Source organism: Motacilla alba, unplaced genomic scaffold (genome assembly GCF_015832195.1).
Source record: "Motacilla alba alba isolate MOTALB_02 unplaced genomic scaffold, Motacilla_alba_V1.0_pri HiC_scaffold_34, whole genome shotgun sequence".
Lineage (NCBI taxonomy): Eukaryota > Metazoa > Chordata > Aves > Passeriformes > Motacillidae > Motacilla > Motacilla alba.
In genome coordinates this window covers 1,237,998-1,265,161 of record NW_024037436.1, presented here as the reverse complement: position 1 = coordinate 1,265,161, position 27,164 = coordinate 1,237,998, and the positions used below count along the sequence as shown (strand labels likewise).

The 27,164-nt window shown below is 58.2% G+C and overlaps 5 protein-coding genes across 5 annotated transcripts in view; 2 read left to right on the top strand and 3 right to left on the bottom strand.

Annotated features, from left to right (window-relative positions):
- Positions 1-858, bottom strand: part of CNOT3 (CCR4-NOT transcription complex subunit 3) — an 18,478-nt gene extending 17,620 nt beyond the window's left edge. The window contains exon 1 of the mRNA XM_038126299.1: positions 826-858. Coding sequence (XP_037982227.1) covers positions 826-858 — 33 coding nt within the window. The remainder of the gene's footprint in view (positions 1-825) is intronic.
- A 2,923-nt stretch (positions 859-3,781) lies between these two features.
- Positions 3,782-6,199, bottom strand: RNF39 (ring finger protein 39). Its single transcript, XM_038126444.1, has 2 exons — positions 5,739-6,199; positions 3,782-3,881 (listed from the first exon to the last, which is right to left on the bottom strand). The coding sequence occupies exons 1-2, from the start codon at positions 6,140-6,142 to the stop codon at positions 3,800-3,802; spliced, it is 486 nt and encodes a 161-aa protein (XP_037982372.1). The 5' UTR covers positions 6,143-6,199; the 3' UTR covers positions 3,782-3,799.
- Positions 6,200-8,020: 1,821 nt separating this feature from the next.
- RPP21 (ribonuclease P/MRP subunit p21) lies at positions 8,021-11,115 on the top strand. The gene is made up of 4 exons (XM_038126298.1): positions 8,021-8,285; positions 9,335-9,426; positions 10,258-10,340; positions 10,916-11,115. The coding sequence occupies exons 1-4, from the start codon at positions 8,229-8,231 to the stop codon at positions 11,113-11,115; spliced, it is 432 nt and encodes a 143-aa protein (XP_037982226.1). The 5' UTR covers positions 8,021-8,228.
- Positions 11,116-11,637: 522 nt separating this feature from the next.
- On the bottom strand, positions 11,638-21,072 carry GNL1 (G protein nucleolar 1 (putative)). The gene is made up of 12 exons (XM_038126353.1): positions 20,939-21,072; positions 20,298-20,415; positions 19,077-19,207; positions 18,184-18,371; positions 17,808-17,879; positions 17,246-17,438; positions 16,276-16,374; positions 15,643-15,837; positions 14,901-15,079; positions 13,826-13,970; positions 12,553-12,693; positions 11,638-11,963 (listed from the first exon to the last, which is right to left on the bottom strand). Exons 1-12 carry the CDS (start codon positions 21,012-21,014, stop codon positions 11,776-11,778), a joined length of 1,725 nt encoding a protein of 574 aa, XP_037982281.1. The 5' UTR covers positions 21,015-21,072; the 3' UTR covers positions 11,638-11,775.
- A 278-nt stretch (positions 21,073-21,350) lies between these two features.
- ABCF1 (ATP binding cassette subfamily F member 1) overlaps positions 21,351-27,164 on the top strand; it is a 28,082-nt gene continuing 22,268 nt past the window's right edge. The window contains exons 1-3 of the mRNA XM_038126341.1: positions 21,351-21,430; positions 22,066-22,112; positions 22,796-22,824. Coding sequence (XP_037982269.1) covers positions 21,367-21,430; positions 22,066-22,112; positions 22,796-22,824 — 140 coding nt within the window. The 5' untranslated portion in view covers positions 21,351-21,366. The remainder of the gene's footprint in view (positions 21,431-22,065; positions 22,113-22,795; positions 22,825-27,164) is intronic.

The following is a 27,164-nucleotide window of genomic DNA, read 5'->3' as shown; positions in this document are numbered from 1 at the left end:
GCTCCAAAAATGGCCCCAAAATCAGCCCTAAAATGGCCCCAAAATCAGCCTGAAAATGGCCCCAAAATCAGCCCAAAAATGGCCCCAAAAATGGCTCCAAAAATGGCCCCAAAATCAGCCCAAAAATGGCCCCAAATCAGCCCAAAAATGGCCCAAAAATCAGCCCAAAAATGGCCCCAAATCAGCCCAAAAATGGCCCCAAAATCAGCCCAAAATGTCTCCCGAAACGGCCCCAAAAACAGCACGAAACAGCCCTGGAATGTCATAAATTATATTTAAAATAGCCCTGAGATATTTCATTAAACCGGCCCAAAATCAGCCCAAATGTGACCCCAAAACAGCCCTAAAATATCCCAAAATATCCCCAAAATGGCCCCGAAAATGGCCCAAAATCAGCCCAAATGTGGCCCAAAAATGGCCCCAAATAGCCTTAAAATATCCCCAAAATATCCCCAAAATGTCCCTGACAAATCCCAAAAGTATCCCCAAAATCGATCCCAAAAAGTCCCAAAAATGGCCCCGAATCTATCCCAAAATATCCTGAAATGCATCCCATAATATCCTCAAGAATGGCCCCAAAGCATCCCAAAAATATCCCAGAAATGGCCCCAAAAATATCCCCAAAAATAGCCCAAAATCGATCCCAAAAATAGCCCAGAAATGGCCCCAAGAATATCCCCAAATTATTCCCAAAAATATCCCAAAATCGATCCCAAAAATGGCCCCAAAAATATCCCAAAAATCTTCCAAAAATCGATCCCAAAATATTCTAAAAATGGCCCCAGAAATATCCCAAAAATGGCCCCAAAACATCCCAAAATCGACCCCAAAAATCTCCCCAAAATGGCCCCGAACCATCCTGAGCTGCCCCTCCCCCCTCCCACCCCCAAATTCCCCCCCGGGGACCCCAAAACCCCCCCGGGGCCCCCCAAAAACCCCCAAATTTGCCCCCCAGGGACCCTAAAACTCCTCAGGAACCCCTAAAACCCCCAAACCCCCCCAAAACCCTGCAACCCGCCCCTCCCCCACTGCCCCTCCCCCTTCCCCTCCCCCAACCCCTCCTGGGGACCCCAAACCCCCCCGGGACCCCCCAAAACCCCCAAATTCGCCCCATAGGTACCCCAAAGTCCCCAAAACCTCTCAGGAACCCCAAAAACTGCCCCAAAACCGCCCCTCCCCCACCTCCCCTCCCCCTTCCCCTCCCCAAACCCCCCCTGGGGACCCCAAAACCCCCTCGGGACCCCCCAAAAACCCCCCAATTCCCCCCCAGGGACCCCAAATCCCTCCAAAACTCCCCCAAAACCCCTCTGGGAACCCCAAAACCGCCCCTCCCCCACTTCCCCTCCCCCTTCCCCTCCCCCAAGCCCCTCTGGGGACCCCAAAACCCCCCCGGGACCCCCCAAAACCCCCCAATCCCCCCCCAGGCTGCTGCAAACTCCCCCAAACCCCCTCAAACCCCCCCAAAGCCCCCCAAAACCCCTGCAACCCGCCCCTCCCCCACCTCCCCTCCCCCAACCCCCCCTGGGGACCCTCGGGACCCCCCAAAACCCCCCCGGGACCCCCCAAAACCCCCCCAATTCCCCCCCCCCAGGCTGCTGCATCTACGAGAGGCCGCGCGCGTTCGGCGAGAGCTCCTCGGAGAGCGACGAGGAGGAGGAGGAGGAGGAGGAGGAGGAAGAGCGGGGGGAGGGGCGGGGGGGGGCAGGGGGGGGAGGGGAGCTGCGGGCACGCGCACTGCGTCCGCGGCCACAAACGGGGCCGGGGGCGGCGGGGCCGGGGGGGGGAGGGGCAGGGACAGGGGGAGGGGGGACCCCCAAAGCCGCCCCTCCCCCACCCCGGCCCGGCCGCCCCTCCCCCCGCGGCCATGGAGCACTGAGCGGCCCCTCCCCCCGCGAGGATGGGGGCGGGGCGAGAATGGGGGCGGGGCCAAAATTTGGGGATTTGGCGGCAAAATTTGGGGGGTTTTGGGCTGAAATTTGGGGGTTTTAGGGCTGAAATTTGGGGGTTTTGGGGCCAAAATTTTGGGGGTTTGGAGCAAAAGTTTGGGGGTTTTAGGGACAAAATTTGGGGATTTTGGGGCTGAAAGTTTCAGGGGTTTGGTCCCAAAAGTTTGGAGTTTTAGGGTTAAAATTTGGGGGGTTTTAGGGCTGAAATTTGGGGATTTGGTGCTGAAATTTGGGGGTTTTAGGGTTAAAATTTGGGGGTTTTGGGGTTAAAATTTGGGGATTTGGTGCCAAAATTTGGGGGTTTAAGGGTTAAAATTTGGGAATTTGGCGCAGAAATTTGGGGATTTTAGGGCTGGAATTTGGGGATTTTGGGGCCAAAACTTGGGGGTTTTAGGGTTAAATTTTGGGGGTTTTAGGGTTAAAATTTGGGGGTTTTAGGGTTAAAATTTGGGGGTTTAAGGGTTAAAATTTGGGGATTTTGGGGCCAAAACTTGGGGATTTTAGGGTTAAATTTTGGGGGTTTTAGGGTTAAAATTTGGGGATTTTAGGGTTAAATTTTGGGGGTTTTAGGGCTGAAATTTGGGGATTTTAGGGTTAAAATTTGGGGATTTTAGGGTTAAAATTTGGGGGTTTTGGGGTTAAAATTTGGGGGTTTTAGGGCTGAAAGTTCCGGGGTTTTGCTCCCAAAATTCCGGGAGTTTTAGGGTTAAAATTTTTGGGGTTTTAGGGTCAAAACTCCGGGGCTTTGACCCCAAAATTTTGGGGTTTTAGGGCCAAAATTCCAGGGTTGTTTTTTTTTTTTTTCCCAAAATTCGGGAGTTTCAGCCCCAAAATCCCAGGATTTTTTCTGCTCCCAAATTCTGGAGGTTTCACCCCAAAATTCCGCCGCTTTCGCCCCAAAATCCCGGGATTTCGGCCCAAAATTCCCCCCCCAAAATCCAAAATTTCACTGCCGGGGGTTGAGGCCCGGACCCCCCCCCTCCCCTCCCCCACCCCCCAAAAAACACCTGGGCACACCTGGACACCCCAAAAACGTCACCGGGACCCCAAAAACGTCACCGGGACACCCCAAAAGCGACCCTGGGACCCCAAAAATGTCACCCGGGCACCCCAAAAATGTCACCGGGACCCCAAAAATGTCACCGGGACCCCAAAAATGTCACCCGGACCCCAAAAGCGTCACCGGGACCCCAAAAATGTCACCCGGACCCCAAAAGCGTCACCGGGACCCCAAAAATGTCACCCGGACACCCCAGAAATGTCACCCGGACCCCAAAAGTGTCACCGGGACCCCAAAAATGTCACCGGGACACCCCAAAAATGTCACCGGGACACCCCAAAAATGTCACCGGGACACCCCAAAAATGTCACCTGGACAGCCCAAAAATGTCACTGGGACCCCAAAAATGTCACCGGGACCCCAGAAATGTCACCGGGACACCCCAAAAGCGACCCTGGGACCCCAAAAATGTCACCCGGACCCCAAAAGCATCACCGGGACCCCAAAAATGTCACCCGGACACCCCAAAAATGTCACCGCGACCCCAAAAACGTCGCCTGGACCCCCAAAAATGTCACCCGGACACCCCAAAAATGTCACCTGGGCACCCCAAAAACGTCACCCGGACCCCAAAAACGTCGCCTGGACCCCCAAAAATGTCACCGGGGACACCCCAAAAACGACCCTGGGACCCCAGAAATGTCACCGGGACTCCAAAAATGTCACCCGGGCACCCCAAAAATGTCACCCGGGCACCCCAAAAGCTTCGCCCCTCCCCCCTCCAGGGGGGTTTTGGGGTCCCCCCCTCCCCCCCGGCCATTAAAGGTGACCCCGCGAGCCTCGGGGACAGCGTTTATTGGGGGGGGGGAGGGGCGGCGGGGGGGTCCCGCGGGGGTGGGGGAGGGGCGGCGTCCGCTCGCAGCTGGGCCCCGAGGCTGTGGGGACACAGAGGGGGGAGGGGAGAGAGAGAAACACCCCGAAATTTGGGGGGGGTCGGGGGTGGGGGAGGGGCCCGAAACGGCGGCAAAACAAAATTTGTCACCCCCCAAAAATGTCACCGGGCCGGGCGGGGGAGGGGCGGGGCCGGCGAGGGCACCCCGGGGGGGGGGAGGGGCGGGCGGCGGCCGCACGTGAGGGGGGGGAGGGGAGCTCCCGAAAACCCCCCAAAAAAACCCCCCAAAAAAACCCCAAAATTCCCCCAAAATTCCCATTTTGGGGTCTCCGCCCCTCCCCCACCCCGGGGGTTGGGGGGGTGGCGGGTTTGTCCCCAAATTGTCCCAAAATTCAACCCCCGGGTCCCTAAATCCCCGAATTTCACCCCAAAAAAAATCCCAGACACCCCCGAAAATCCCAAAATTCCCTTAAAAATTCCAAAATCCCCCCCAAAAAATCCCAAAATCTCCCAAAAAATATCAAAATCTCCCAAAAAATCCCCACAAAAATCACAAAATCCCCCCAAAAATCCCAAAATCCCCCCAAAAAAATCCCAAAATCTCCCAAAAATCCCAAAATCTCCCCCAAAATCCCCCAAAAATCACAAAATCCCCCCAAATATCCCAAATCTGCCCCCAAAAACCCCAAAATCCCCCAAAAATCCCAAATCCCCCCCCCAAAACCCCAAAATCTCCCCTAAAAATCCCAAATCTCCCCAAATTTCCCCCAGAAAAAAACCCAAAATCTCCAAATCTCCCCCCAAAAATCCCAAAATCTCCCCCCAAAATTCAAAAAACCCCTCCAAAATCCCAAAAAGAATCCCCCCAGGACCCCCAAATCTCACCTGCACCTCCTGGCCCCGCGCTGTCACCTCTGTCACCCCCTGTCCCCTCTGCCCCCCGCGTGTCGCGATGTCCCCAAACCCTTCCCGTGTCCCCAAAAACCCCAAAATCCCCCCAAAAAGCCCCAAAAAACCCAAATCTCACCTGAACCCCCCCGGCTCGGCGCCGTCCCCTCGCTGTCCCCGCGCTGTCACCTCTGTCACCCCCCCGTGTCACCGGTGTCCCCCCGTCCCCTCCACCCCCCGCGTGTCCCCATGTCCCCAAACCCCCCAAAAAACCCAAAATCCCCCCCAAAAAAACCCAAAATCCCCCCAAAACCCCCAAACCTCACCTGCGCCTCCCGCCTCGGTGCTGTCCCCGCGCTGTCACCTTTGTCACCCGCGTCCCCTCTGTCACCCGCGGTGTCCCCGTGTCCCCAAACCCCCCCAAAAACCCCAAAATCCCCCAAAAAAAACCCAAAATCCCCCAAACCTCACCTGCAGCTCCCGCCTCGGCGCCGTCTCCTGGTTGTCCCCGCGGTGTCCCCACCTTTGTCACCCGCGTCCCCCGCGGTGTCGCCGCTGTCCCCTCCACCCCCCGCGTGTCCCCATGTCCCCAAACCCCCCAAAAAACCCCAAATTCCCCCCAAAAAACCCCAAACCCCCCAAACCTCACCTGCAGCTCCCGCCTCGGCGCCGTCTCCTGGTTGTCCCCGCGGTGTCACCCCCGTGTCGCTCCTGTCCCCTCCGGTGTCCCCCCCTGTGTCCCCGTGTCCCCAAACCCCTCCCGTGTCCCCAAACCCCAAAATCTACCCAAAAAAACCCAAAATCCACCCAAAATCCCCCAAAATCCCCCGAAACCCCCAAACCTCACCTGCAGCTCCCGGCTCGGCGCCGTCTCCTGGTTGTCCCCGCGGTGTCACCCCCGTGTCGCTCCTGTCCCCTCCCGTGTCCCCATGTCCCCAAACCCCTCCCGTGTCCCCAAACCCCAAAATCCACCCAAAATCCCCCAAAATCCCCCGAAACCCCCAAATCTCACCTGCAGCTCCCGGCTCGGCGCCGTCTCCTGGTTGTCCCCGCGCTGTCGCCACCTTTGTCACCCGCGCTGTCCCCTCCGCTGTCGCCGCCGTCCCCCGCCAGGCGCCGCGCGATCCGCGCCTCCACCGCCAGCGCCACCGCCGAGCGCAGCCGGCCCGGAGCGCAGGGACGGCGACACTGGGGACAGCGCGGCCAGCCCGGGCCACCCGCGGGGCTCGGGGACACCCCCGGGGACACCTCCGGGGACATCGGGGACACCTCCGGGGCCAGCAGGCAGCGGCGGCAGCAGCGGTGCTCGCACGGCAGCAGCACCGGGTCCCGCACCGGACACCCGCAGCGGGGACACGCGGTGGCCGCGGCCAGCAGCGCCAGGGGACCGCGACGCGGCCGCACCGAGGGGGACATCGGGGGACAGAGCGGGACAGAGGGGGGACAGCGAGGGGACAGCGAGGGACAGCAGGGACAGAGCTCGGACAGCGCTGGGAGCGGGGGTGGCACCGCTGGGGACAGGAGTGGGACAGAGGTGGGGACAGGAATGGGACAGGGGGTGGCACCTCTGAGGACAGGCGGGGACAGGGGAGGGGACACGCGGTGGCCGCGGCCAGCAGCGCCAGGGGACCGCGACGGGGCCGCACCGAGGGGGACATCGGGGGACAGAGCGGGGACAGCAGGGACAGAGCTGGGGACAGCGGGGACAGCGGGGACGGAGCTGGGGACAGCGAGGGGACAGAGCTCGGACAGCGCTGGGAGCGGGGCTGGCACCGCTGGGGACAGCAGGGGACAGGGGAGGGGACAGGGGTGGCACCTCTGGGGATGGAGGTGGGGACAGGGGAGGGACAGGGGAGGGGACACGCGGTGGCCGCGGCCAGCAGCGCCAGGGGACCGCGACGCGGCCGCGCCGAGGGGGACATCGAGGGACAGAGCGGGACAGAGCGGGGACAGAGCGGGGACAGAGCTGGGGACAGCGAGGGGACAGCAGGGACAGCGAGGGACAGCGAGGGACAGCAGGGACAGAGCTGGGGACAGCGCTGGGAGCGGGGCTGGCACCGCTGGGGACAGGAGGGGACAGGGGAGGGGACAGGGGTGGCACCGCAGGGGATGGAGGTGGGGACAGGAGGGGACAGGCGGGGACAGGGGAGGGGACACGCGGTGGCCGCGGCCAGCAGCGCCAGGGGACCGCGACGGGGCCGCACGGAGGGTGACATCGGGGGACAGAGCGGGGACAGCGAGAGGACAGCGAGAGGACAGCGAGGGACAGCAGGGACAGAGCTCGGACAGCGCTGGGAGCGGGGGTGGCACCGCTGGGGACAGAGGAGGGGACAGGGGCGGGACAGGGCTGGGAGAGGAGGGGACAGGGGAGGGGACAGGAACGACACAAACACGGGGACACGAGGGTGACACGGGGCTGAGGTGACGCGGTGGTGACACGGAGCGCCATCGGAATTCGGGGACACGGGGGTGACACGAGGGTGACACAGAGGGTGACACGGGGGTGAGATGACGCGGTGGTGACACGGGGACACGGGGGTGACACGGGGGTGACACGGAGCGCCATCGGAATTCGGGGACGCGCGAGGGACGCGGGAATGTCGGGGTGGGGACAGCGGGGGTGGCACCGCGAGGCGGGGACAGGGACAGGGAGGGGACAGCGAGGGGACAGCGGGACCTGGGGACAGGGAGTGGCGCTCGGGGACTGGGGACAGCGAGGGGACAGCGGGATGTCCCGGGGAAATTTTGGGGAAAAAATTTGGGAATTTTGGGACACAGGGACAGCGAGGGGACAGCGGGAATTGGGAAAAATTCGGGAAAATTGGGGAAATCTGGAAGAATTTATAATAATTTGGGATAATTTGGGGATAATTTTGCAAAAACTCGGGATAATTTTGGAAATCTGGAATAATTTGGGGATAATTGGGGAAAATGTGGGAAAATTTGGCAAAATTTGGGACATTTTGGGATCATTTGGGGTAATGAGGGGATGATTTTGGAATTTGAGGATAATTTGGGGATAATTTAGGAATTATCTGGGATAATTTTGGAAATCTGGAATAATTTGGGGATAATTAGTGAAAATTTGGGGATAATTTGGGAAAATTTGGGACATTTTGGAGATAATTTGGGATAATTTGGGGATAATTCGGGAATTATTTGGGATAATTTGGGAAATCGGGAATACTTTGGGAAAATTTGGGGATAATTCGGGATAATTTGGGGAAAATTTGGGATAATTTTGGATAATTTGGGGACAATTTGGGAAAATTTTGGATAAATTGGGACATTTTGGGAAAATCTGGGGATAATTTGGGATATTTCGGGAATTTGTCCCCAAATTCCGCTCCGGGACTCCCCAGAGCGGGGGAGGGGACCCCAAAAACGTCCCCAAATAGCCCCGGAAGTGACGTAACGCCGCAAGGAGGCCGCGCCCACCCCGACAAAGCGCTGGCCAATCAGGAGCCGCGGCCACGCCCCCGGTGGGCGGGGCCAGGGGAAGATGGCGGCGCCCGTGCGGGACCGGGAGGCGCTGCAGAGGCTGAGCTTCCTCTTCCAGGTGAGGAATTCGGGGGATTTGGGGGAATTTTGGGGATTTTTGGGGAATTTTGGGGATTTTTGGGGGTCCCAGGGGCTGAGGGGGTTTTGGGGGAGGGGTCTGAGCCCCAAAAACCCCAAAAATCCCCCCAAAAAAACCCCAAATCTCCTCCCAAATGCCTAAAAATCCCCCAAATTCCCCAAAAATCCCAAACCCTTCCCCCAAATCCCCCAAAATCCTCCCAAAGCCACCCGAACCCCCCAAAATCCCTCAAAAAAACATTAAAAAACCCCAAAATTCCTCAAAATCCCCCCCAAAAAATAAACCCCCCTAAAACCTCAAAAAAACCCCATGAAATTCCTGAAAACCCCTAAAAACCCCCCAAAGCCCCAAAATCCCCACATTTCCCTCAAATTTTCCCAAAATCCCCAATTTCCCCCAAAAATCCCCCAAATTTTCCCCCAAAATCCCCCCAAAACTCCCCAAATTTCCCAAAAATCCCCAATTTTCCCCCAAATTTTCCCCCAACCCCCCAAATTTTCCCCAAATTTTCCCCCAAAATCCCCAATTTCCCGAAAATCTCCCCAAATTTTCCCAAAATTCCCCCAAATTTTCCCCCAAACCCCAAGTTTCTTCCAAAATCCCCCAAAATCTCCAATTTTTCCCCCAAATCCCCAATTTTCCCCCAAGTTTTCCCCATAATCCCCCCAGATTTTCCCCAAAATCCCCAAAACCCCATAATTTCCCCAAATTTTCCCCAAAATCCAAAATTTTCCATCAAATTTCCCCCCAAATCCCCAAAAATCTCAAATTTTTCCCCAAAATCCCAACTTTCCCCCCAAATTTACCCCCAAATTCTCCCCAAAATCCTCAATTTTCCCCAAAATCCCTAAATTTCCCCCCCAAATCCCCCAAAAACTCCCCAATTTTCTCCCAAAATTCGAAATTTTCCCCCAAATTTCCCCCAAAACCCCCCAAAATCCCCCCAAATTTCCCCCAAAATCCCCCAAAATTCCCAAATTTCCCCCAAAATCCCCAAAATCCCCAATTTCCCCCATTTCCCTCCGCAGGCCGCTCACTGGGCCGCGTCGGCGTCCCCGGCGCTCTCGCGGTTCCTGCTGCGCACCCAGCGAGCGGCCGCGCGGCGCCTCGTGCTGCGCATGTGAGAGCGCCAAAATCCCGCAAAATCCCGCAAATTCCGGCAAATTCCGGCCTTTTGGGGGTTTTTTTGGCATTTTGGGGTTTTTTGGGGGGATTTAGGGGGGGTTGGAGGAAAGTTTTGGGGGGTTTTGGGGGGATTTTCTGGGATTTTTTAGGGGTTTTAGGGGATTTTGAGAGGGTTTCGTGGTGGTTTTTGGGGAGATTTTCTGGGATTTTAGGCAAATTCAGAGGTTTTGGGGGATTTGGAGGATTTTCTGGGATTTTTTAGGGGTTTTATGGGATTTTGGGGGATTTTGAGGGGTTTCGTGGTGGTTTTTGGGGGATTTTGTGGGATTTTGGGGCATTTTGTGCTTATTTTGGGGTGTTTTGTGCTGATTTCGGGGTATTTTGTGCTGATTTTGGGTGATTTTGGGATATTTTGTGATTTTGGGGTATTTTGTGCTGTTTTTGGGGTGTTTTGTGCTGATTTCGGGTGATTTTGGGGTGTTTCGTGCTGATTTTTGGGTATTTCATGCTGGTTTTGGGGTATTTTGTGCTGGTTTTGGGGTATTTTGTGCTGATTTTGGGTGATTTTGGGGCATTTCGTGCTGATTTCGGGTGATTTTGTGCTGATTTTGGGGTATTTCGTGCTGATTTTGGGGCATTTCGTGCTGATTTCGGGTGATTTTGTGCTGATTTTGGGGTATTTCCTGCTGATTTTGGGTAATTTTGGGGTATTTCGTGCTCATTTTGTGCTGATTTTGGGGCATTTTGTGCTGATTTCGGGTGATTTTGGGGTATTTTGGGTGATTTTGGGGTGTTTTGTGCTGATTTGGGTCCGGTTTGTCCCCAGGGCTCCCTCGGTCAAGCGCCGCTGGTGCCGCCGCTGCTGCTCGCTGCTGGCGCCGGGCCGGGGGGCGGGGGTGCGCCTGCGAGGTGACTCGGGGGGATTTGGGGGGGTTTGGGGAATTTTGGGGGGATTTTGGGGATTTTGGGGATTTTCGGGGGGATTTTCGAGGGGATTTTTGGGGGGATTTAGGGAATTTTCGGGGAGATTTGGGGATTTTCGGGGGGATTTGGGGATTTTTGGGGAGATTTTGGGGATTTTTGGGGGGATTTGGGGGGGATTTGGGGGGATTTAGGGATTTTTGGGAGGATTTGGGGATTTTTTTAAGGGGGTTTTGGGGGTGTTTTGGGGCATTTTGGGGGGTTTGTGGGGGATTTGGGGGGTGCTTTGGGAGGATTTGGGGATTTTGGGGGAATTTTTGGGATCTTTGGGGGGATTTTGGTGGGATTTGGGGGGATTTGGGGAATTCGGGGGGATTTTGGGGGGTTTAGGGGGATTTGGGGGATTTTGGGGAGGGCTGGGGCATTTTGGGGGGAGTGGGAAGATTTTGGGGCGCTTTAAGGGGATTTTTCGGGATTTTGGGGCATTTTTGGGCTTTTCCTTGGTCATTTTTGGAGCATTGTGGGCGTGTCCACGCCTGACCCCGCCCCCTGCCCCGCCCCAGGGCGTGGCCAGCCCCGCCTCGTCCTGCGCTGCCTCACCTGCGGCCACGGGCGGCGCTACCTGTGCAGGCCGGAGCCACGCCCACCCGGGCCACGCCCACCCGGGCAGGACACGCCCACGGGTCAGTGGGGGCGGGGCGAGGAGGAAAAGGGGCGGGGCCAAATCCAAACATGGGAACATGGGCGTGGCCAAACCAAATAAGGGAATGTGGGTGTGGCCAAACCAAATAAGGGAATATGGGTGTGGCCAAAGCCAAATAAGGGAGTGTGGGCGTGGCCAAGCCAAATAAGGAAATGTGGGTGTGGTCAGGCCAAATAAGGGAATGTGGGTGTGGCTAAACCAAATAAGGGAATGTGGGCGTGGCCAAGCCAAATAAGGGAATGTGGGTGTGGCCAAGCCAAATAAGGAAATGTGGGTGTGGCCAAGCCAAATAAGGGGATGTGGGCGTGGCCAAGCCAAATAAGGAAATGTGGGTGTGGCCAAACCAAATAAGGGAATGTGGGTGTGGCCAAGCCAAATAAGGAAATGTGGGTGTGGCCAAGCCAAATAAGGGGATGTGGGCGTGGCTAAGCCAAATAAGGGAATATGGGTGTGGCTAAACCAAATAAGGAAATATGGGTGTGGTCAAGCCAAATAAGGGAATGTGGGTGTGGCAATGATGGGCGGGGCTAAACCCATATAAGGAAAAGGGCATGACCTTACAAAGACCTCCCACCTCAGGCCCCGCCCCCATGCTCTGATTGGCCGCCGCCTCACCGGAAGCAGCCAATGGGCTCTGCAGAAATAAACGCTTTATTCCATATATGGCCGTATGCTAATCCGCGCGCTCCGATTGGCTCCTGCCCCGGAAGGGGGCGTGGCTCAGCACTCGTCCTCCCCCAGCAGCGCGAAGGGGTTGGGGGCGGGGCTTGGAGGGGGCGTGGCCTCGTCTGACTCCTCCCCCTCATCCTCCTCGGAGCTGGAGGCGGCGCCGGGTGGGGGCGGGGCGGCCGCCCCTCCCCCCGTCATGGCCGCCATGGCCGCGGTGTCGGGGTGGAGCTCCCAGTGCTCTGGGGGAGGGGCGGGGCGGGGTCAGCAGGGGGCGGGGCCAGAGGGGGAGGGGCCCAGACCCCAAAGAAACCCCAAATTTCCCCCCAAAACCCCAAATTTTGGAGCTTTTTGGGCACCAAAACTGCCCCAAATCCCCCAGAACTGCCCCTAATGCCCCCCAAACTGCCCCAAATCCCCCAGAATTGCCCCAAATTCTCCCACAGCTGCCCCAAATCCCCCCAGAACTGCCCCAAATCCCCCCAAACTGCCCCAAACCCCCTCGGAACTGCCCCAAATCCCCTCGGAACTGCCCCAAATCCCCCGGAACTGCCCCTAATGCCTGATTTTAGATATTTTTGGGACCCAGATCCCCGATTTTGGGTGTTTTTGGGTGTTTTTGGTATCTTTCTGCTGGCAGTAGCCCGGGGGGCGCAGGCACAGCCGCAGCAGCCCCAGAACTGCCCCAGATCCCCCCAGAACTGCCCCAGATCCCCCCAGAACTGCCCCAGATCCCCCCAGAACTGCCCCAGATCCCCCCAGAACTGCCCCAGCTCCCCCCAGAACTGCCCCAGATCCCCGATTTCGGGTGTTTTTGGGTGTTTTTGGTACCTTTCTGCTGGCAGTAGCCCGGGGGGCGCAGGCACAGCCGCAGCCTGCCCTCGGCCGCCAGCCGCAGCAGCGCGTTGGCCGCCCGCGCCACGTCGTTGCGAGCCGCCCGCGCCGTCTTGTAGCCCCTCTTCTCCGCCCAGGCTGGGGGAAAACGGACAAAAATGTCATGAAATGGCAAAGAAACATCCCAAAAATCACCCCAAAAATCGTCATGAAATGGCAGACAAACACCCCAAAAATAATCCCTAAAATCACCCCAAAAATGGTCACGAAATGGCAGAGACACACGCCCAAAATAGCACCAAAAACATCCCAAAAATGGTCATGAAATTGCAGGAAAATACCCCAAAAGAACCCCAAAAACATCCCAAAAATGGTCATGAAATGGCAGAGAAACACCCCAAAATAACCCCAAAAATGGTACGAAATGGCAGGAAAACACCCCAAAAATCACCCCAAAAATGGTCATGAAACGGCAGGAAAATACCCCAAAAATCACTCCAGAAATGCTCATGAAATGGCAGGGAAACACCCCAAAAATAATCCCAAATATGGTCATGAAATGGCAGAGAAACACCCCCAAAATAATCCCAAAAATGTCCCAAAAATGGTCATGAAATGGCAGAGAAACACCCCCAAAGAACCCCAGAAATCACCCCAAAAATGGCCACGAAATGGCAGAGAAACACCCCCAAAATAATCCCTAAAATCACCCCAAAAAAGGTCATGAGATGGCAGAGACACACCCCAAAAATCACCCCAAAAATTGTCATGAAATGGCAGAGAAACACCCCCAAAATAACCACAACAATATCCCAAAAACGGTCATGAAACTGCAGGAAAATACCCGAAAAATCACCCCAAAAATAGTCATGAAATGGCAGAGAAACACCCCAAAATAACCCCAGAAACATCCCAAAAATAGTCATGAAATGGCAGGGAAACACCCTGAAACTCACCCCAAAAACTGTCCCAAAATGGCAGGGAAACACCCCAAAAATCACCCCAGAAATCACCCCAAAAATGGTCATGAAATGGCAGAAAAACACCCCAAAAATATCCCAAAATAGCAGAAAAACACCCCAAAATAACAGGAAAAATATCCCAAAAATCACCCCCAAAACACCCAAAAATGTCCCAAAGCAGCAGGAAAATCCTCCAAAAATCCCCCCAAAATGCCCCGAACCCCCCCGAACGTTCCGGAAATGCCAGAAGGTCCCGGCAGGTGCCGGCAGGTGCCGGCAGGTGCCGGCAGGTCCTGGCAGGTCCCCACCTTCGCAGAGCTCCCAGGCCGTCCAGCCGGGGCCGCTGGGGGGGCGCAGCTGCAGCAGGGGGGGCAGGGCCAGGCGGGACCCCAAAAAGCCCACGGCCGAGTAGGGGTCCTGCAGCTGGGCGATGGGGTACACCCCTGCCAGGACCTGAAACGGGAAACACAATGGGGTACACCCCTGCCAGGACCTGTGGGGAGAGATAACGGGGGAGACAATGGGGTACAGCCCTGCCAGGACCTGTGAGACAATGGGGTACAGCCCTGCCAGGACCTGTGGGGAGAGATAACGGGGGAGACAATGGGGTACAGCCCTGCCAGGACCTGTGAGACAATGGGGTACAGCCCTGCCAGGACCTGTGGGGAGAGATAATGGGGTACAGTAACAGGGTACAGCCCTGCCAGGACCTGAAACGGGAAACACAATGGGGTACACCCCTGCCAGGACCTGAAACGGGAAACACAATGGGGTGCAGCCCTGCCAGGACCTGAAACGGGAAACACAATGGGGTACAGCCCTGCCAGGACCTGGAACGGGAAACACAATGGGGTACAACCCTGCCAGGACCTGAAACGGGAAATACAATGGGGTACAACCCTGCCAGGACCTGTGGGGAGAGATAACGGGGTGGAACAATGGGGTACAGCCCTGCCAGGACCTGGGGGGGAAAACGGGATTGGGAATCGACCTGGGAGGGTGGGGTCACACCTGGGGGGGTTGGGGTCACACCTGGCAGGGTTGGGGTCACACCTGGGGGGGTTGGGGTCGCACCTGGGGGGGTTGGGGTCACACCTGGCAAGGTTGGGGTCACACCTGGCCAGGCGGGGCTCTCACCTGCAGCTCGGGCGGGGCGCGGGAGGGGAAGACGAGCCCGGGGCAGGGTTGGGGTCACACCTGGCAGTGTTGGGGTCACACCTGGCAGGGTTGGGGTCACACCTGGCCAGGTGCAGCTCTCACCTGCAGCTCGGGCGGGGCGCGGGAGGGGAAGACGAGCCCGGGGCAGGGTTGGGGTCACACCAGGGGGGGTTGGGGTCACACCTGGGGGTTTTGGGGTCCCACCTGGCCAGGCGGGGCGCTCACCTGCAGCTCGGGCGGGGCGCGGGAGGGGAAGACGAGCCCGGGGCAGTCGCACAGGCGCACCGAGGCCGTCAGGAAGTGCGTCTGGAAGTAGCGGGTGCGGCCGGGGGCGCGGGACACGCCCACCGCGCCGCGGCCCAGCACCGCGTTCAGCACCGACGACTTACCCGCGTTCGGCAGACCTGGGCGGGGCCGGCGCGCCCGGTGAGCCACGCCCACCCGGGACACGCCTGCGCTGAGCCACGCCCACCCGGGACACGCCTGCGCTGAGCCACGCCCAGCCGAGACACGCCTGCGCTGAGCCACACCCACCCGGGACACGCCTGTGCTGAGCCACGCCCACCCGCGATGCGCCTGTGCTGAGCCACGCCCACCCAGGACACGCCTGCGCTGAGCCACGCCCACCCGGGGGCACGCCTGTGCTGAGCCACGCCCACCCAGGACACACCTGTGCTGAGCCACGCCCGCCCAAGACACACCTGCGCTGAGCCACGCCCACCCAGGGCACACCCATGCTGAGCCACGCCCACTTTGGACACACCTGTGCTGAGCCACACCCACACCAGCCACACCCATAAGCCTCCTTGTTAGCCACACCCACTGGCCATACCCCAATGACCACACCCAAATGACCCCACCCACACTAGCCACACCCCCACTGACCACAGATCATTACCATCCCCACTGGCCACACCCCCCGGTCACACCCCCACTGACCACACCCACCCCGGCCCCGCCCCCTCACCGACGCAGCCCAGGGTCAGCACGCCGTGCCGGTAGCGCTCCCACTGCCGGGGCGGGGCCACGCCCCCAGGCCCCGCCCCCTCCTCCTCCTCATCTTCATCCCCCGCCGGGGGCTCCTCCTCCTCCTCCTCCTCCTCCTCATCCTCGGGGCGCTGCTCCGCCCGCTCCAGCCGCGCCCGCCAGCTGCTCAGGTCCACTGGGACACAGCGCGACGTCATGGGGACACTGGGGACACTGGGGGGACACACTGGGGGGCACTGGGGACACTGGGGGGCACTGGGGGACACTGGGGGGGCACTGGGGGGGCACTAGGGGGACACTGGGGGGACTGGGGGGACACTGGGGGGACTGGGGGGGCACTGGGGACACACTAGGGACACACTGAGGGGACTGGGATGGTCACTGGGGGGGACACTGGGGACACTGGGGACACTGGGACCCCACCCAGAGCCCCCTTTGCATCACCCTCCCATTACAAAGCTAAGCAGGGTCTGCCCCGGGCAGGGCCTGGATGGGTGACCCCAGCAGACCCCAACCCCCCCTAAATCCCCCCCAGGATCCCTCTCAAACCCCCCAAATCCCCCTGGGACCCCTCCTCACAGACCCAGCCCCCCCAGGACCCCTCCCCACGCACCGGCCCCCGCCACGATCTCCTCGCAGGCCTCCAGCAGCAGTCGGGGTCCCACGGCGCGGCCCCAGCGCCCCCCCCTCTTCTTCTGCCTCTTCTGCAGCCCTGGGGACCCCAAAAACCACCCAGGTCACCCCAAACCTCCCAAATGCCACCCCAAACCCCCTAAATCGCCCCCAAATCCCTGAAAAACTCCTCCAGCTCTATCCCAAATCCCCCAATTCCACCCCAAACCCCCCAGACCCCCCCAGGTGTTCACCAGGGCCAGGGGGTGGGCTGAAGGGTGCCAAACCCCCCAAATTCCACCCCAAACCCCCCTAATTCGCCCCCAAATCCCTGAAAAACTCCTCCAGTTCCAACCCAAAATCCCCAATTTCACCCCAAATCCCCCCAAATGAACCCCATATCCTCCTAAAACCTCCCCCTGTTTCCCCCCCAGGTGTTCACCGGGGCCGGGGGTGGTGCTGAACGGGACCAAACCCCCCCAATGTCCCCCCAATGTCACCCCAAAGCCCCCCAGTGTCCCCCAGGTGCTCACCGGGGCCCGGGGCGGGGCCAGGGGCGGTGCTGAACAGGACCAAACCCCCCCAATGTCCCCCAAACCCCCCAGTGTCACCCCAAACCCCCCCAGGTGCTCACCGGGGCCGGGGGCGGTGCTGAACGGGACCAAACCCCCCCAGTTCCACCCCAAACTCCCCAATTTCACCCCAAATCCCCCCAAAATCCACCCCAAACCCCCCCAGGTGCTCACCGGGGCCCGGGGCGGGGCCGGGGGCGGTGCTGAACGGGACCAAACCCCCAAATGTCCCCCCAGTGTCCCCCCAGTGTCCCCCAGGTGCTCACCGGGGCCCGGGGCGGGGCCGGGGGCGGTGCTGAACGGGACCACGTGGGCGGCGCCGTGCCGAGCCCTCAGCAGATGACACCAATGCCACCCCAATGTCCCCCCAATATCCCCCCAATGTCCCCCAGTGCTCACCGGGGCCCGGGGCGGGGCCGGGGGCGGTGCTGAACGGGACCACGCGGGCGGCGCCGTGCCGAGCCCTCAGCAGGTGGCTCCAGGCCACGGCCACGGCGGGCGGCGCCAGGTCCACCTTGTTGAGGATGAGGATGAGACCCTTGCCCAGGTCCTGCGTCACGTGGGCGGCCAGCGCGGGGGGCACGCCCAGGGCCTGGGGACAGACAGGGGACAGGGACAGTCAGGGGACACCCAGGGCCTGGGGACAGACAGGGGACAGTCAGGGGACACCCAGGGCCTGGGGACAGGGGACAGACAGGGGACAGGGGGACACGGGACAGTCAGGGGACAGGGACAGTCAGGGGGACACCCAGGGCCTGGGGACAGGGACAGTCAGGGAACAGGGGGACAGTCCCAGAGCACATGGGGACACAGGACAGTCCCAGGTGACACAGGTGACACAGGGACACGGGACAGTCACTGGGTGACACAGGGACACGGGGACACAGGACAGTCCCAGGTGACACAGGGGACAGAGAACAGTCCCAGGTGACACAGGGACACGGGGACACAGGACAGTCACCGGGTGCCGGGCGTCGGCGATGATCAGCACGATGTCGGACATCTCCAGCACCCGCCACAGCTGCCGCCACGTCTGGGGACACCGCGGGGACAGCGCTGTGCCTTCGGCTGCCCCCGGTGTCCCCAAACCACCCCAACCCCCCCAGAGTCCCCAAAACACTCTAACCCCCCCTCAATGTCCCTTAACCCCTCCCTAAGTCCCCAAAACCCCCCCCTTAACCCCCCCTCCCTGTCCCCAGTGTCCCCAAACCCCCCCCTCCCGTGTCCCCCTCCCCATCCCCAGTGTCCCCAACCCCCCCTTTCTGTCCCCAGTGTCCCCAAACCCCCCTTCACCCCCCCCAAAATGTCCCCAACCCCCCTCAGGGCAGCGCAGTCACCTCCAGGTTGTGCTCGAAGGGCGCCAGGCCCCGGCTGTCCCCCGCGCTGTCCACCGTGATGTCCCCGGGGGTGTCCCCGGTGTCCCCCAGCCCCCGCAGGAAGTCCCCAAACGCCGCCTCCTCCCGCGCCCGCAGCTCCTCGGGGCTCATCCCGAAGCTCCAGGGGGGGCGCCGGGGGAAATCCAGCCCTGGGGACACACGGGGGGGACACACGGGGTCACCCTCGGGGGGCTGGCACCCCCCAGGGCCACCTGGGCACTGCCAGGGGTCACTTTGTCCCTCCCGGTGGTCACTTTGTCCCTTCCAATGGCCATTTATCCCTTTTAGTGGCCATTTTATCCCTTCCAGTGGTCACTTTGTCCTTCCAGTGGTCATTCAACCCATCCAGTGGTCACTTCATCCCTTCCAATGGCCATTTATCCCTTTTAGTGGTCATTTTATCCCTTCCAGTGGTCACTTTGTCCCCCCCCAGTGGCCATTCAACCCCTCCAGTGGTCACTTTGTCCCTTCCAGTGGTCACTTCATCCCTCCCTAGAGCCACTTGAGCCATTCCAGTGGTCACTGGATCCCTCCCAGTGGTCACTTCAGAGTGTCCGGTGGTCATTTGTCCCTCCCAGTGGCCACTTCATCCCTTCCCGTGGCCATTTGTCCCTTTTAGTGGCCACTTCGTCCCTCCCAGTGGCCACCTCACCCTTCCAGTGCTCGCTCCACCCTCTCTCCTGAACCTTTCTTCATTTTTGGGGCCACTTATTCCTTTTTTGGGACGGTTTGCACTGCCCAGGGATTATTTAACCCTTTCCTGCAGCAGCCTGCCCGTTCCCGGCGCCCCTCCCCCGCTCCCAGTGCCCCTCCCCCGCTCCCAGTGCCCCTCCCCCGCTCCCCTCCCCCCTGACCGGGCCCGTAGACGCTGTCGGGGTCCAGCTCCAGGGCGCTCTCGGGCAGCAGCTCCAGCAGCTCCTCCTGGGCCCGGCGCCGGCTCCGCTCCAGGGCCTGGCCCCGCGGCCCCCCCAGCTGCAGCCGGAACCTGGGGGGCACCGGGGCAGGGGTCACCGGGACCCCCGGGGTCACCCAGCCACGGCCGGAGCCCCCCGGGGTCACCCAGCCGCGGCCGGAGCCCCCCGGGGTCACCCAGCCGCGGGCAAGGCCCGCTCTGGGCCTGGGCAGCCGGGATCAGGCCGGGTTTGGCCTCCAGGGGGAATCCAGGCCGGGCTTTCCCTCCCACTCAATCCCAGCCCAAATCCAGGCCGGGTTTTTTCCCATTCCTGATCCCAAATCCCAAATCCAGCCCGGGCTATCTCCCATTCCCGATCCCAGTCCAAATCCAGTCCAGGTTTTCACTCAGGTTAATCCCCAGCCCAAATCCAGTCCAGGCTTTCCTTCCCACTCCTGATCCCATCCCAAATCCAGTCCAGGTTTTCTTTCCCAGTCAATCCCATCTCAAATCCAGTCCGGGCTTTCCCTCCCGTCCATCCCCAGCCCAAATCCAGTCCAGGCTTTCTCCCATTCCCAATTCCAGCCCAAATCCAGTCCAGGCTTTCTCCCATTCCCAAATCCAGTCCGGTTTTCCCCTCCCGTCCATCCCCATCCCAAATCCAGTCCAGGCTTTCTCCCACTCCCAATCCCACCCTAAATCCAATCCAGGCTTCCCTTCCCGTGCATCCCCATCCCAAATCCACTCCGGTTTCCCCTCCCGTCCGTCCCCAGCCCAAATCCAGTCCAGTTTTCCCCTCCCGTCCATCCCCATCCCAAATCTATTCCGGTTTTCCCTCCCACTCAATCCCATCCCAAATCCAGTCCAGGCTTTCTCCCACTCCCAATCCCATCCCAAATCCAGTCCGGTTTTCCCTCCCACTCAATCCCATCCCAAATCCAGTCCAGGCTTTCTCCCATTCCCAATCCCAGCCCAAATCCAGTCCGGTTTTCCCCTCCCATCCATCCCCATCCCAAATCCATTCCAGCTTTCCCTCCCGTCCATGCCCATCCCAAATCCAGTCCAGGCTTTATCCCATTCGCAATCCCCATCCCGAATCCACTCCAGTTTTCCCTCCCGTCCATCCCCATCCCAAATCCAGTCCGGCTTTCCCCGCCCCGTTCCCCTCCCCCGCTCCCCTCACCTGCCGGGGTCGTGCCGCCGGGGGGGCTCTGGGGGGGGGTCTCCGGGGGGGCCATCGCCGCCCCGCTCGCGGCTCCCGCTGCGGCTGCCGGGGCCCGGGGCCGGCCCGGCCGGGGCATCTGCGCCCACCGGGGCGGGGGTCAGGGGGTCCCCGTCCCCTTCCCGGGGGTCCCCGTCCCCTTCCCGAGAGGTCCAACCCGGAGGTCCCCGTCCCCTTCCCGGGGGTCCCATCCCGGGGGGCCCATCCTGGGGTTCCTAGTCCCCTTCCCAAGGGGTCCAGCCCGGGGGTCCCATCCCGGAGTCCTGATCCTCTTCCCGGGGGGTTCTCAGACCTCATTCCCGGGAGTCTTTCCCCTCATAAACCGGAGATGCCAGCCCCCATTCCCGGGGGTCTTTCCCCTCATGATCCCAAGGATCCAGCCCCTATTCCCGGTGGTCTTTCCCCTCATAAACCGGCGCCCCCAGCCCCCATTCCCGAGGGTCTTTCCCCTCATAAACCGGCTCTTCCAGCCTCCATCCCCGGGGCTCTCTCCCCCATTCCCGGGGGTCCCGGCCCCCTCTCGCGGCTCCCCTCCCCGGGGCTCTCTCCCCCATTCCCGGGGTCCCGGCCCCCTCTCGCGGCGCCCCCCGCCCCTCCCTCACCGCCCCGTTTCCGCTCCCGCCGGTCCCGGAGCTGTTGCTTTTTCCGCTTGGCGCTGAACGGCAGCTTGCGGGGCATGACGGGAGCGCACGTGACGGGGCGGGGCCGCGCTCCGCCAATAGGCGACAAGAGGCGGGGACACGCCGAGGGGAGGAGCCAATAGGATGGCGAATCGCCTCAGAGCCGCTGCGTGATTGACAGATCAGCCGACAAATAGCAGTGCAGCGCACCCGGCGGGGCGGGATCAACCAATAGGAGAACGCGCTACCTCAGGGGTAGGCGGGACAAAAAGAAGCTAGCCAGTAGCAAGAGAGGCGCGTGGGCGGTGGGCGGGGTTTGAGGTGGAGCGGACCAATGGGAGGCGGCGGCGCGGCCCGGAAGCGACTCTGGGCGGCGGTGGCGGCGCACGCGCAGTGCGCGGTGCCCGGCCATGCCGAAGGGAGCGCGGCCGGCGGGGGCCAAGCAGGAGGAATGGAAGGGGGGCGAGGAGGAGGGTGAGACCCCCGGGAATGGGGGAGGAGGAGGGTGAGACCCCCGTGAGGGGACCCCGGGATTGGGGAGACCCCCGGGAATGGGGAGAGACCCCCGGGAATGGGGGAGGATGAGGGGGAGACCCCCGTGAGGGGACCCCGGGATTGGGGGGAGACCCCCGGGAATGGGGAGAGACCCCCGGGAATGGGGGAGACCCCCGGGAATGGGGAGGGGATGAGGGGGAGACCCCCGGGAACGGGGAGAGACCCCCGGGAATGGGGGAGGAGGAGGGGGAGACCCCCGTGAGGGGACCCCGGGATGGGGGAGACCCCCGGGAATGGGGGGGGAGGAGGGGGAGACCCCCGGGAATGGGGAGAGACCCCCGGGAATGGGGGAGACCCCCGGGAATGGGGGGGGAGGAGGGGGAGACCCCCGGGAATGGGGAGAGACCCCCGGGATTGGGGGAGGAGGAGGGGGAGACCCCCGTGAGGGGGCCCCGGGATTTGGGGCCCCTTTTCCTGCATTTTTCACCCCAAGCCCCCCAATTTTGAGGGACCCCCCCCCCCAATTTGGGCTCTGCCCCCCACCCCCAAATGTGGGGAGGGGTCTCCCCCAAGCCTCGGGGTTCTGGGGCGCCCCTGAACCCCCCTCCCCCCAGACCAGCCGGTCAAGAAGGGCCGGAAGGACCGGAAGGGCAAAAAATCCGTGAGTGACCCCTGACCTTTGACCTTTGACCCCGCCCCCAAATTCCTGGCGACCCCTCCCCGAATTCCCGGAATTCCAGGAGCCCAAGGTTCCCGGATTTTCCCCAAAATCTCCGGATTTCCCCCCAAAATCCCTGCATTTCCCTCTCAAATTCCCAAATTTTTCCCAAACTTCCCCCAAAATTCCCGATTTATTCACAAAATTCCCGAAATTCCCCCCAAAATTCCCGTTCCCCCCCCCCCAAATTCCCGAATTTCCTCAAAATTCCTGGATTTTCCCCCAATATTCCCAATTTCCCCCCCCCAAATTCCCAAATTTTTCCCAAATTTTCCCCAAAATTCCCGAATTTCCCCCCCAAATTCCCGAATTTTCCCCAAAATCCCCAAATTTCCCCCCAAATTCCCAAATTTTTCCCAAATTTTCCCCAAAATTCCCGAATTTCCCCCCCAAATTCCCGAATTTTCCCCAAAATTCCCGAATTTCCCTCCAAAATCCCCAAATTTCCCCCCCAAATTCCCAAATTTTTCCCAAAGTTCCCCCCAAAATTCCCAAAGTTCCCCCCAGAATTCCCGAATTTCCCCCAGAATTCCCGAATTTCCCCCAGAATTCCCGAATTTCCCCCAGAATTCCCGAATTTCCCCCAGAATTCCCGAATTTCCCCCAAATTCCCATTTTTCCCCCAGTTCTTCGAGGCGCTGGCCGAGGAGGAGAAGGCGGCGCCGGCCCCGCCCCCTCCCGCCCCCGAGAGGGAGGGGCCAGCGCCCGCCCAGGTCTGTATGCTAATTAGGCCCATTAGATATGCTAATTAGGTAGATGGGGAGGGGTTAGTGAGGGGGCGGGGTTAAAGGGGGTTAATGGGGTGGGTGGGGCTTAAAGGGGCGGGGTTTAAAGGGGATGGGCTAAAGGAGAAAAGGGGGTGGGGCTAAAAGGGTGTGGTGGGAGGAGCTAAATGAGGGGAGGAGCTTAAAGGGGAGGGATTGAGGGGAAGGGAGGGGCTAAAAGGGGTGGGGCTGGAGTGGGGTGGGTGTAATGGGGTGTGGTTAAATGGGAGGGGCTTAAATGGGTGAGGCAAAAGGGGAGGGGCTAAAAGGGGTGGGGCTAAAGGGGAGGGGCTAAAAGGGATGAAGCGTTCATGGGGAGGGGCCTAAAAAGGGTAAGCGGTTAAAGGGGAGGGGCTAAGGTGGGAGGGGCTAAAATGGCAGGGGCTGGAGGTATCAAAGGGGGTGGGGCTAAAAGGGGTGGGGCTTAGATGGGAGGGGCTGAAGGGGTGAATACTGAAAGGGGCGGGGCTAAAAGAATTTAAGGCTAAGGGGGAGGGGCAAAAATGGGTGGGGCTTAAAGAGGAAGGGGGTGGGTGGGGCTGCAGGGGGTGGGGCTTAAAGGGGTGGGGCTAAAATGGGCGGAGCCAAACCCAGACAGGATCCAAGTCACGGGGCGCCAATCGAGCGGCTAATTAGGAGCTAATTAGCATAATTCCCCCCCCAGGGGTCGCGGCGGAAGCGGGAGCGGCGGAAGGAGGGGCGTCGGCCGCGGGGGGCGGAGCCTGAGCCCGAGGAGGAGGAGCTTAGCCGGCGGCTGCGGGCCCTGGCGGCCGCGGGCCGACGAGGAGGAGGAGGAGGAGGAGGAGGAAGGTTCTGGAAGGGAATGGGCGGGGCCGGGGGGGCGGGGCCTGCGGGGACCCCCCCGGTGACCCCTCCCCAAAATCTGCCCCAGGGCCGGCGGCGAGGAGGGGAGCGAGGAGGAGGAAGGTGAGGGGGGAAGGGGGGAAAAATGGGGGGAAATTGGGGGGAAAATGGGGGAAAATGGGAAAAAACAGGGGGAAATGGGGAAAAATTGGGGGGAAATGGAAAAATGGGGAAAAATTGGGGGAAAATGGGGGGGAAATGGGGAAAAAGGGGAGAAAAAATGGGGGATAATGGGATGGAAATGGGGAAAAATGGGGGGAAAATGGGGGGAAAATGGGAAAAATTGGGGGAAAATGGGGGAAAATGAGAAAAAATGGGGGGAAATGGGGAAAAATTGGGGGAAAATGGGAGAAATTGGGGGAAAATATGGGTGAAAATGGGGAAAATGGGGAAAAATGGGAAAAAATGGGGAAAAATAAGAAAAAATGGAGGAAAATGGGGAAAAAGAGAAAAAATGGGAAAAAAAGGAAAAAATCCATAAAAAGGGGGGAAAACAGAAAAAAAAAGGGAAAAAAATTGAATGAGATGGGGGGAAAATGGGAAAAAATCCAGAAAAATGGGGAAAATTCCTCAAAACTGGGGGAAAATCCCTAAAAATGGGGGACGATTCACTCCCAAAAATGGGGAAAAATCCCAAAAAATGGGGGAAAATCACTCCCAAAAATGGGAAAATCCCCAAAAATGGGGAAAATCCCTCAAAATTGGGCAAAATCACTCCCAGAAATGGGAAAAATCCCTTAAAATGGGGGAAAATCCCTAAAAATGGGGGACGGTTCACTCCCAAAAATGGGGAAAATCCTCAAAAATGGGGAAAATTTCCCCAAATGGGGAGGAAACCACCAAAAAATGGGGGGAAATGCCCCAAAAATGGGAATTTTGAAGGAGAATCTTTAAAAAAAAGGGGGAAAATTCCAGAAAAAGTGGGAATTTGGGGAGGTTTTGGGGGCAGCGGGTGGGGTTGGGGAAAGGGAATCATTTGGGGTTTTTTGGGGTTTTTGGGGTTTTTTTTAGGGTGGGAATGTTTTCGCTGCGCTGAGCCGGGAGCAGAGCGAGGAAGAGGAGGAGGAGGAGAGGAAGGAGACCAAGGGCAGAAGCAGCAAGGTGGGGACAGCGAAATTTCCTGAAAAAACCCCAAAATTCACCCCAAAATCCTGGGGAAAAGGGGGAAATTTAAAAAAATCCTAAAAGCTGGGAAAAAAACCCCTAACTGGTTGAGAAAAAAACCAAAATCCCACCAAAAAAAAAGAAATTTTGAGGAAAAATTCCAAAATTTGGGGAAAAAATTCCAAAGTTTTGGGGGAAAAAGCAAAATGGGGTGGGAAAAAACTCTGAGTTTCCTAAAAAACCTCAAAATCCCTTGAAAAAAATCTTCAATCTTTCAAAAAGCTCCAGAATTCCTCAGAGTAATCCCAAAATTCCTGGAAAAAAGTCATGGTTGCTGAAAAAAACCCCAGAATCTTCTCAAAAAAACCCCAGAATTCCTGAAAAATAAAAAATAACCCAAAATCTGTGACAAAAAAACCCCTAAAATCTCTCAAAAACCCCAAAGTACTGAAAAAACCCAAATTCCTGAAGAAAAATCCCAAAATTCCCCCCAAAAAAACCCCAAAATCGCTTTAAAAAATCCCAAAATCCCCCAAAAAATCCCAAAATCCCTTAAAAAAATCCAAAATCCCCCAAAAAACCCCAAAATCCCTGGGAAAATCTCAAATCCCTCCAAAAAAACCCCCAAATTCTTGGACGAGACCCCTAAAATTCCTGAGGAAACCTCAAAATTTGGGGAAAAAACCCCCAAATGTCTGGAAAAAGACCCAAAATCTCTGAAAAAAAACCCCAAAATCCCTCAAAAAACCCCAAAATTCCCCAAAATCCCCAAATGGTGCTCGGCAGGAGGAAGAGGAGGCCGCGAGGAGGAGGAAGAAGAACCCAGGAAGGAGAAGGCCCCGGCGAAGAAGCAGGTGAACAATTTCGGGCTTTTCCCAATTTTTGGGGTTTTTTCCAGAAAATTTTTGGGGTTTTTCCCAATTTTTGGGGTTTTTTCCTCAATTTTAGGAGGGATTTTCCCAATTTTTGGCATTTTTTGCCCAGTTTTTTTGAGTTTTCCCCAGTTTTTGGGTTTTTTTACTCAATTTTTTGGGATTTTTTCCCAATTTTTGGGGTTTTTTTCCTCAATTTCTGGGGTTTTCCCTAATTTTTCATGATTTTCCCAATTTTTTTGGTTTTTTCCCCCCATTTGTTGTATTTTTCCCAATTTTTTGGGGTATTCCCCAATTCTTGGGTTTTTTCCCTATTTTTTGGGGGGATTTCCCCAATTTTTGGGGTTTTTTTCCTGAATTTCTTGGGGTTTTCCCCAATTTTTGGGGGTTTTCCCCAATATTTCTTTTTTTTCCCTAATTTCTGGGGGGGGTTTCCCCAATTTTGGGGGTTTTTCCCCAATTCTTGGGGTATTTTCCCAAAATTTTGGGGTTTTTTTTTCTCAATTTTTGGTTTTTTTCCCAATTTTGGGGTTTTTTTCCCCAAATTTTTTTTGGTTTTTCCCAGTTTTTGTTTTTTTCCCAATTTTTTGTTTTTCCCCCCAATTTTTTGGGGTTGTTCCCTTTTTTTTGGGGGGGATTTTCCCCAATTTTTTGGGGTTTTCCCCCAATTTTTTTACGTTTTTTCTCCAATTTTGGGGTTTTTTTTCCCCAATTTTTTGGTTTTCCCCCCAATTTCTGGGCTGTTCCCATTTCCAACCTCCCAAAATGTCCCAAATTTTTGGGATTTTCTCATTTTTGTCCCCGATCCTCAGGGGAAGCCGCGCAGCGACGACGAGGAGGAGGAGGAGGAGGAGGAGGAGGAGGAAGGCTCCGAGGAGGCCCCGGGCAGGAAGGTCAGGGGGAATTTGGGGATTTTTGGGGTTTTTGGGTGGGAAATTCCAAATTTTGCGGATTTTTGGATTATTTTGGGGGTGAAACCCCAAAATTTGGGGTTTTTTTGGGGGATGGAGACTCCAAAATTGGGATTTTTTGGGGGACAGACGCCAAAATTTGGGGTTTCTGACATGTGAGTCCCCAAATTTTGGGAATTTTTGGGGGTTTTTTTGGGACAGAACAAATTCGGGGCCCTGAGGGACGAGGAGGAGGAAGAGGAGGAGGAGGAGGAGGAAGGAGCCCGGAAGGGAAGCGACGCCGTGAGTGGGGATTTGGGGGATGTGGGGGGATTTTGGGGGAATTTTGGGGTGGTTTTTTTGATAATCTAGGGGATTTTGAGGAATTTTGAGGATTTTGGGGGTCGTTTTAGAATATTTTGGGATATTTTTGGAGTTGATTTGGGGTATTTTGGGGATATTTTGGGATATTTTGGATATTATTTTGGGTATTTTGGGCTA

What these genes read in the sequence shown, in the direction of transcription:
- GNL1 (XM_038126353.1), bottom strand. Translation starts at nt 21,014, where the DNA reads ATGCCCCGCAAGCTGCCGTTCAGCGCCAAGCGGAAAAAGCAACAGCTC. An exon ending in GCGGGAGCGGAAACGGGGCG is followed by an intron (nt 20,416 to 20,938) that starts GTGAGGGAGGGG and finishes CGGTGGGCGCAG; the next exon opens with ATGCCCCGGCCGGGCCGGCC. An exon ending in TCGCCGACGCCCGGCACCCG is followed by an intron (nt 17,439 to 17,807) that starts GTGACTGTCCTG and finishes GTCTGTCCCCAG; the next exon opens with GCCCTGGGCGTGCCCCCCGC.
- RPP21 (XM_038126298.1), top strand. Translation starts at nt 8,229, where the DNA reads ATGGCGGCGCCCGTGCGGGACCGGGAGGCGCTGCAGAGGCTGAGCTTC. An exon ending in GGCTGAGCTTCCTCTTCCAG is followed by an intron (nt 8,286 to 9,334) that starts GTGAGGAATTCG and finishes TTCCCTCCGCAG; the next exon opens with GCCGCTCACTGGGCCGCGTC. An exon ending in GGCGGGGGTGCGCCTGCGAG is followed by an intron (nt 10,341 to 10,915) that starts GTGACTCGGGGG and finishes GCCCCGCCCCAG; the next exon opens with GGCGTGGCCAGCCCCGCCTC.
- RNF39 (XM_038126444.1), bottom strand. Translation starts at nt 6,142, where the DNA reads ATGTCCCCCTCGGTGCGGCCGCGTCGCGGTCCCCTGGCGCTGCTGGCC. An exon ending in CGCCGAGCCGGGAGCTGCAG is followed by an intron (nt 3,882 to 5,738) that starts GTGAGATTTGGG and finishes GTGTCCCCACAG; the next exon opens with CCTCGGGGCCCAGCTGCGAG.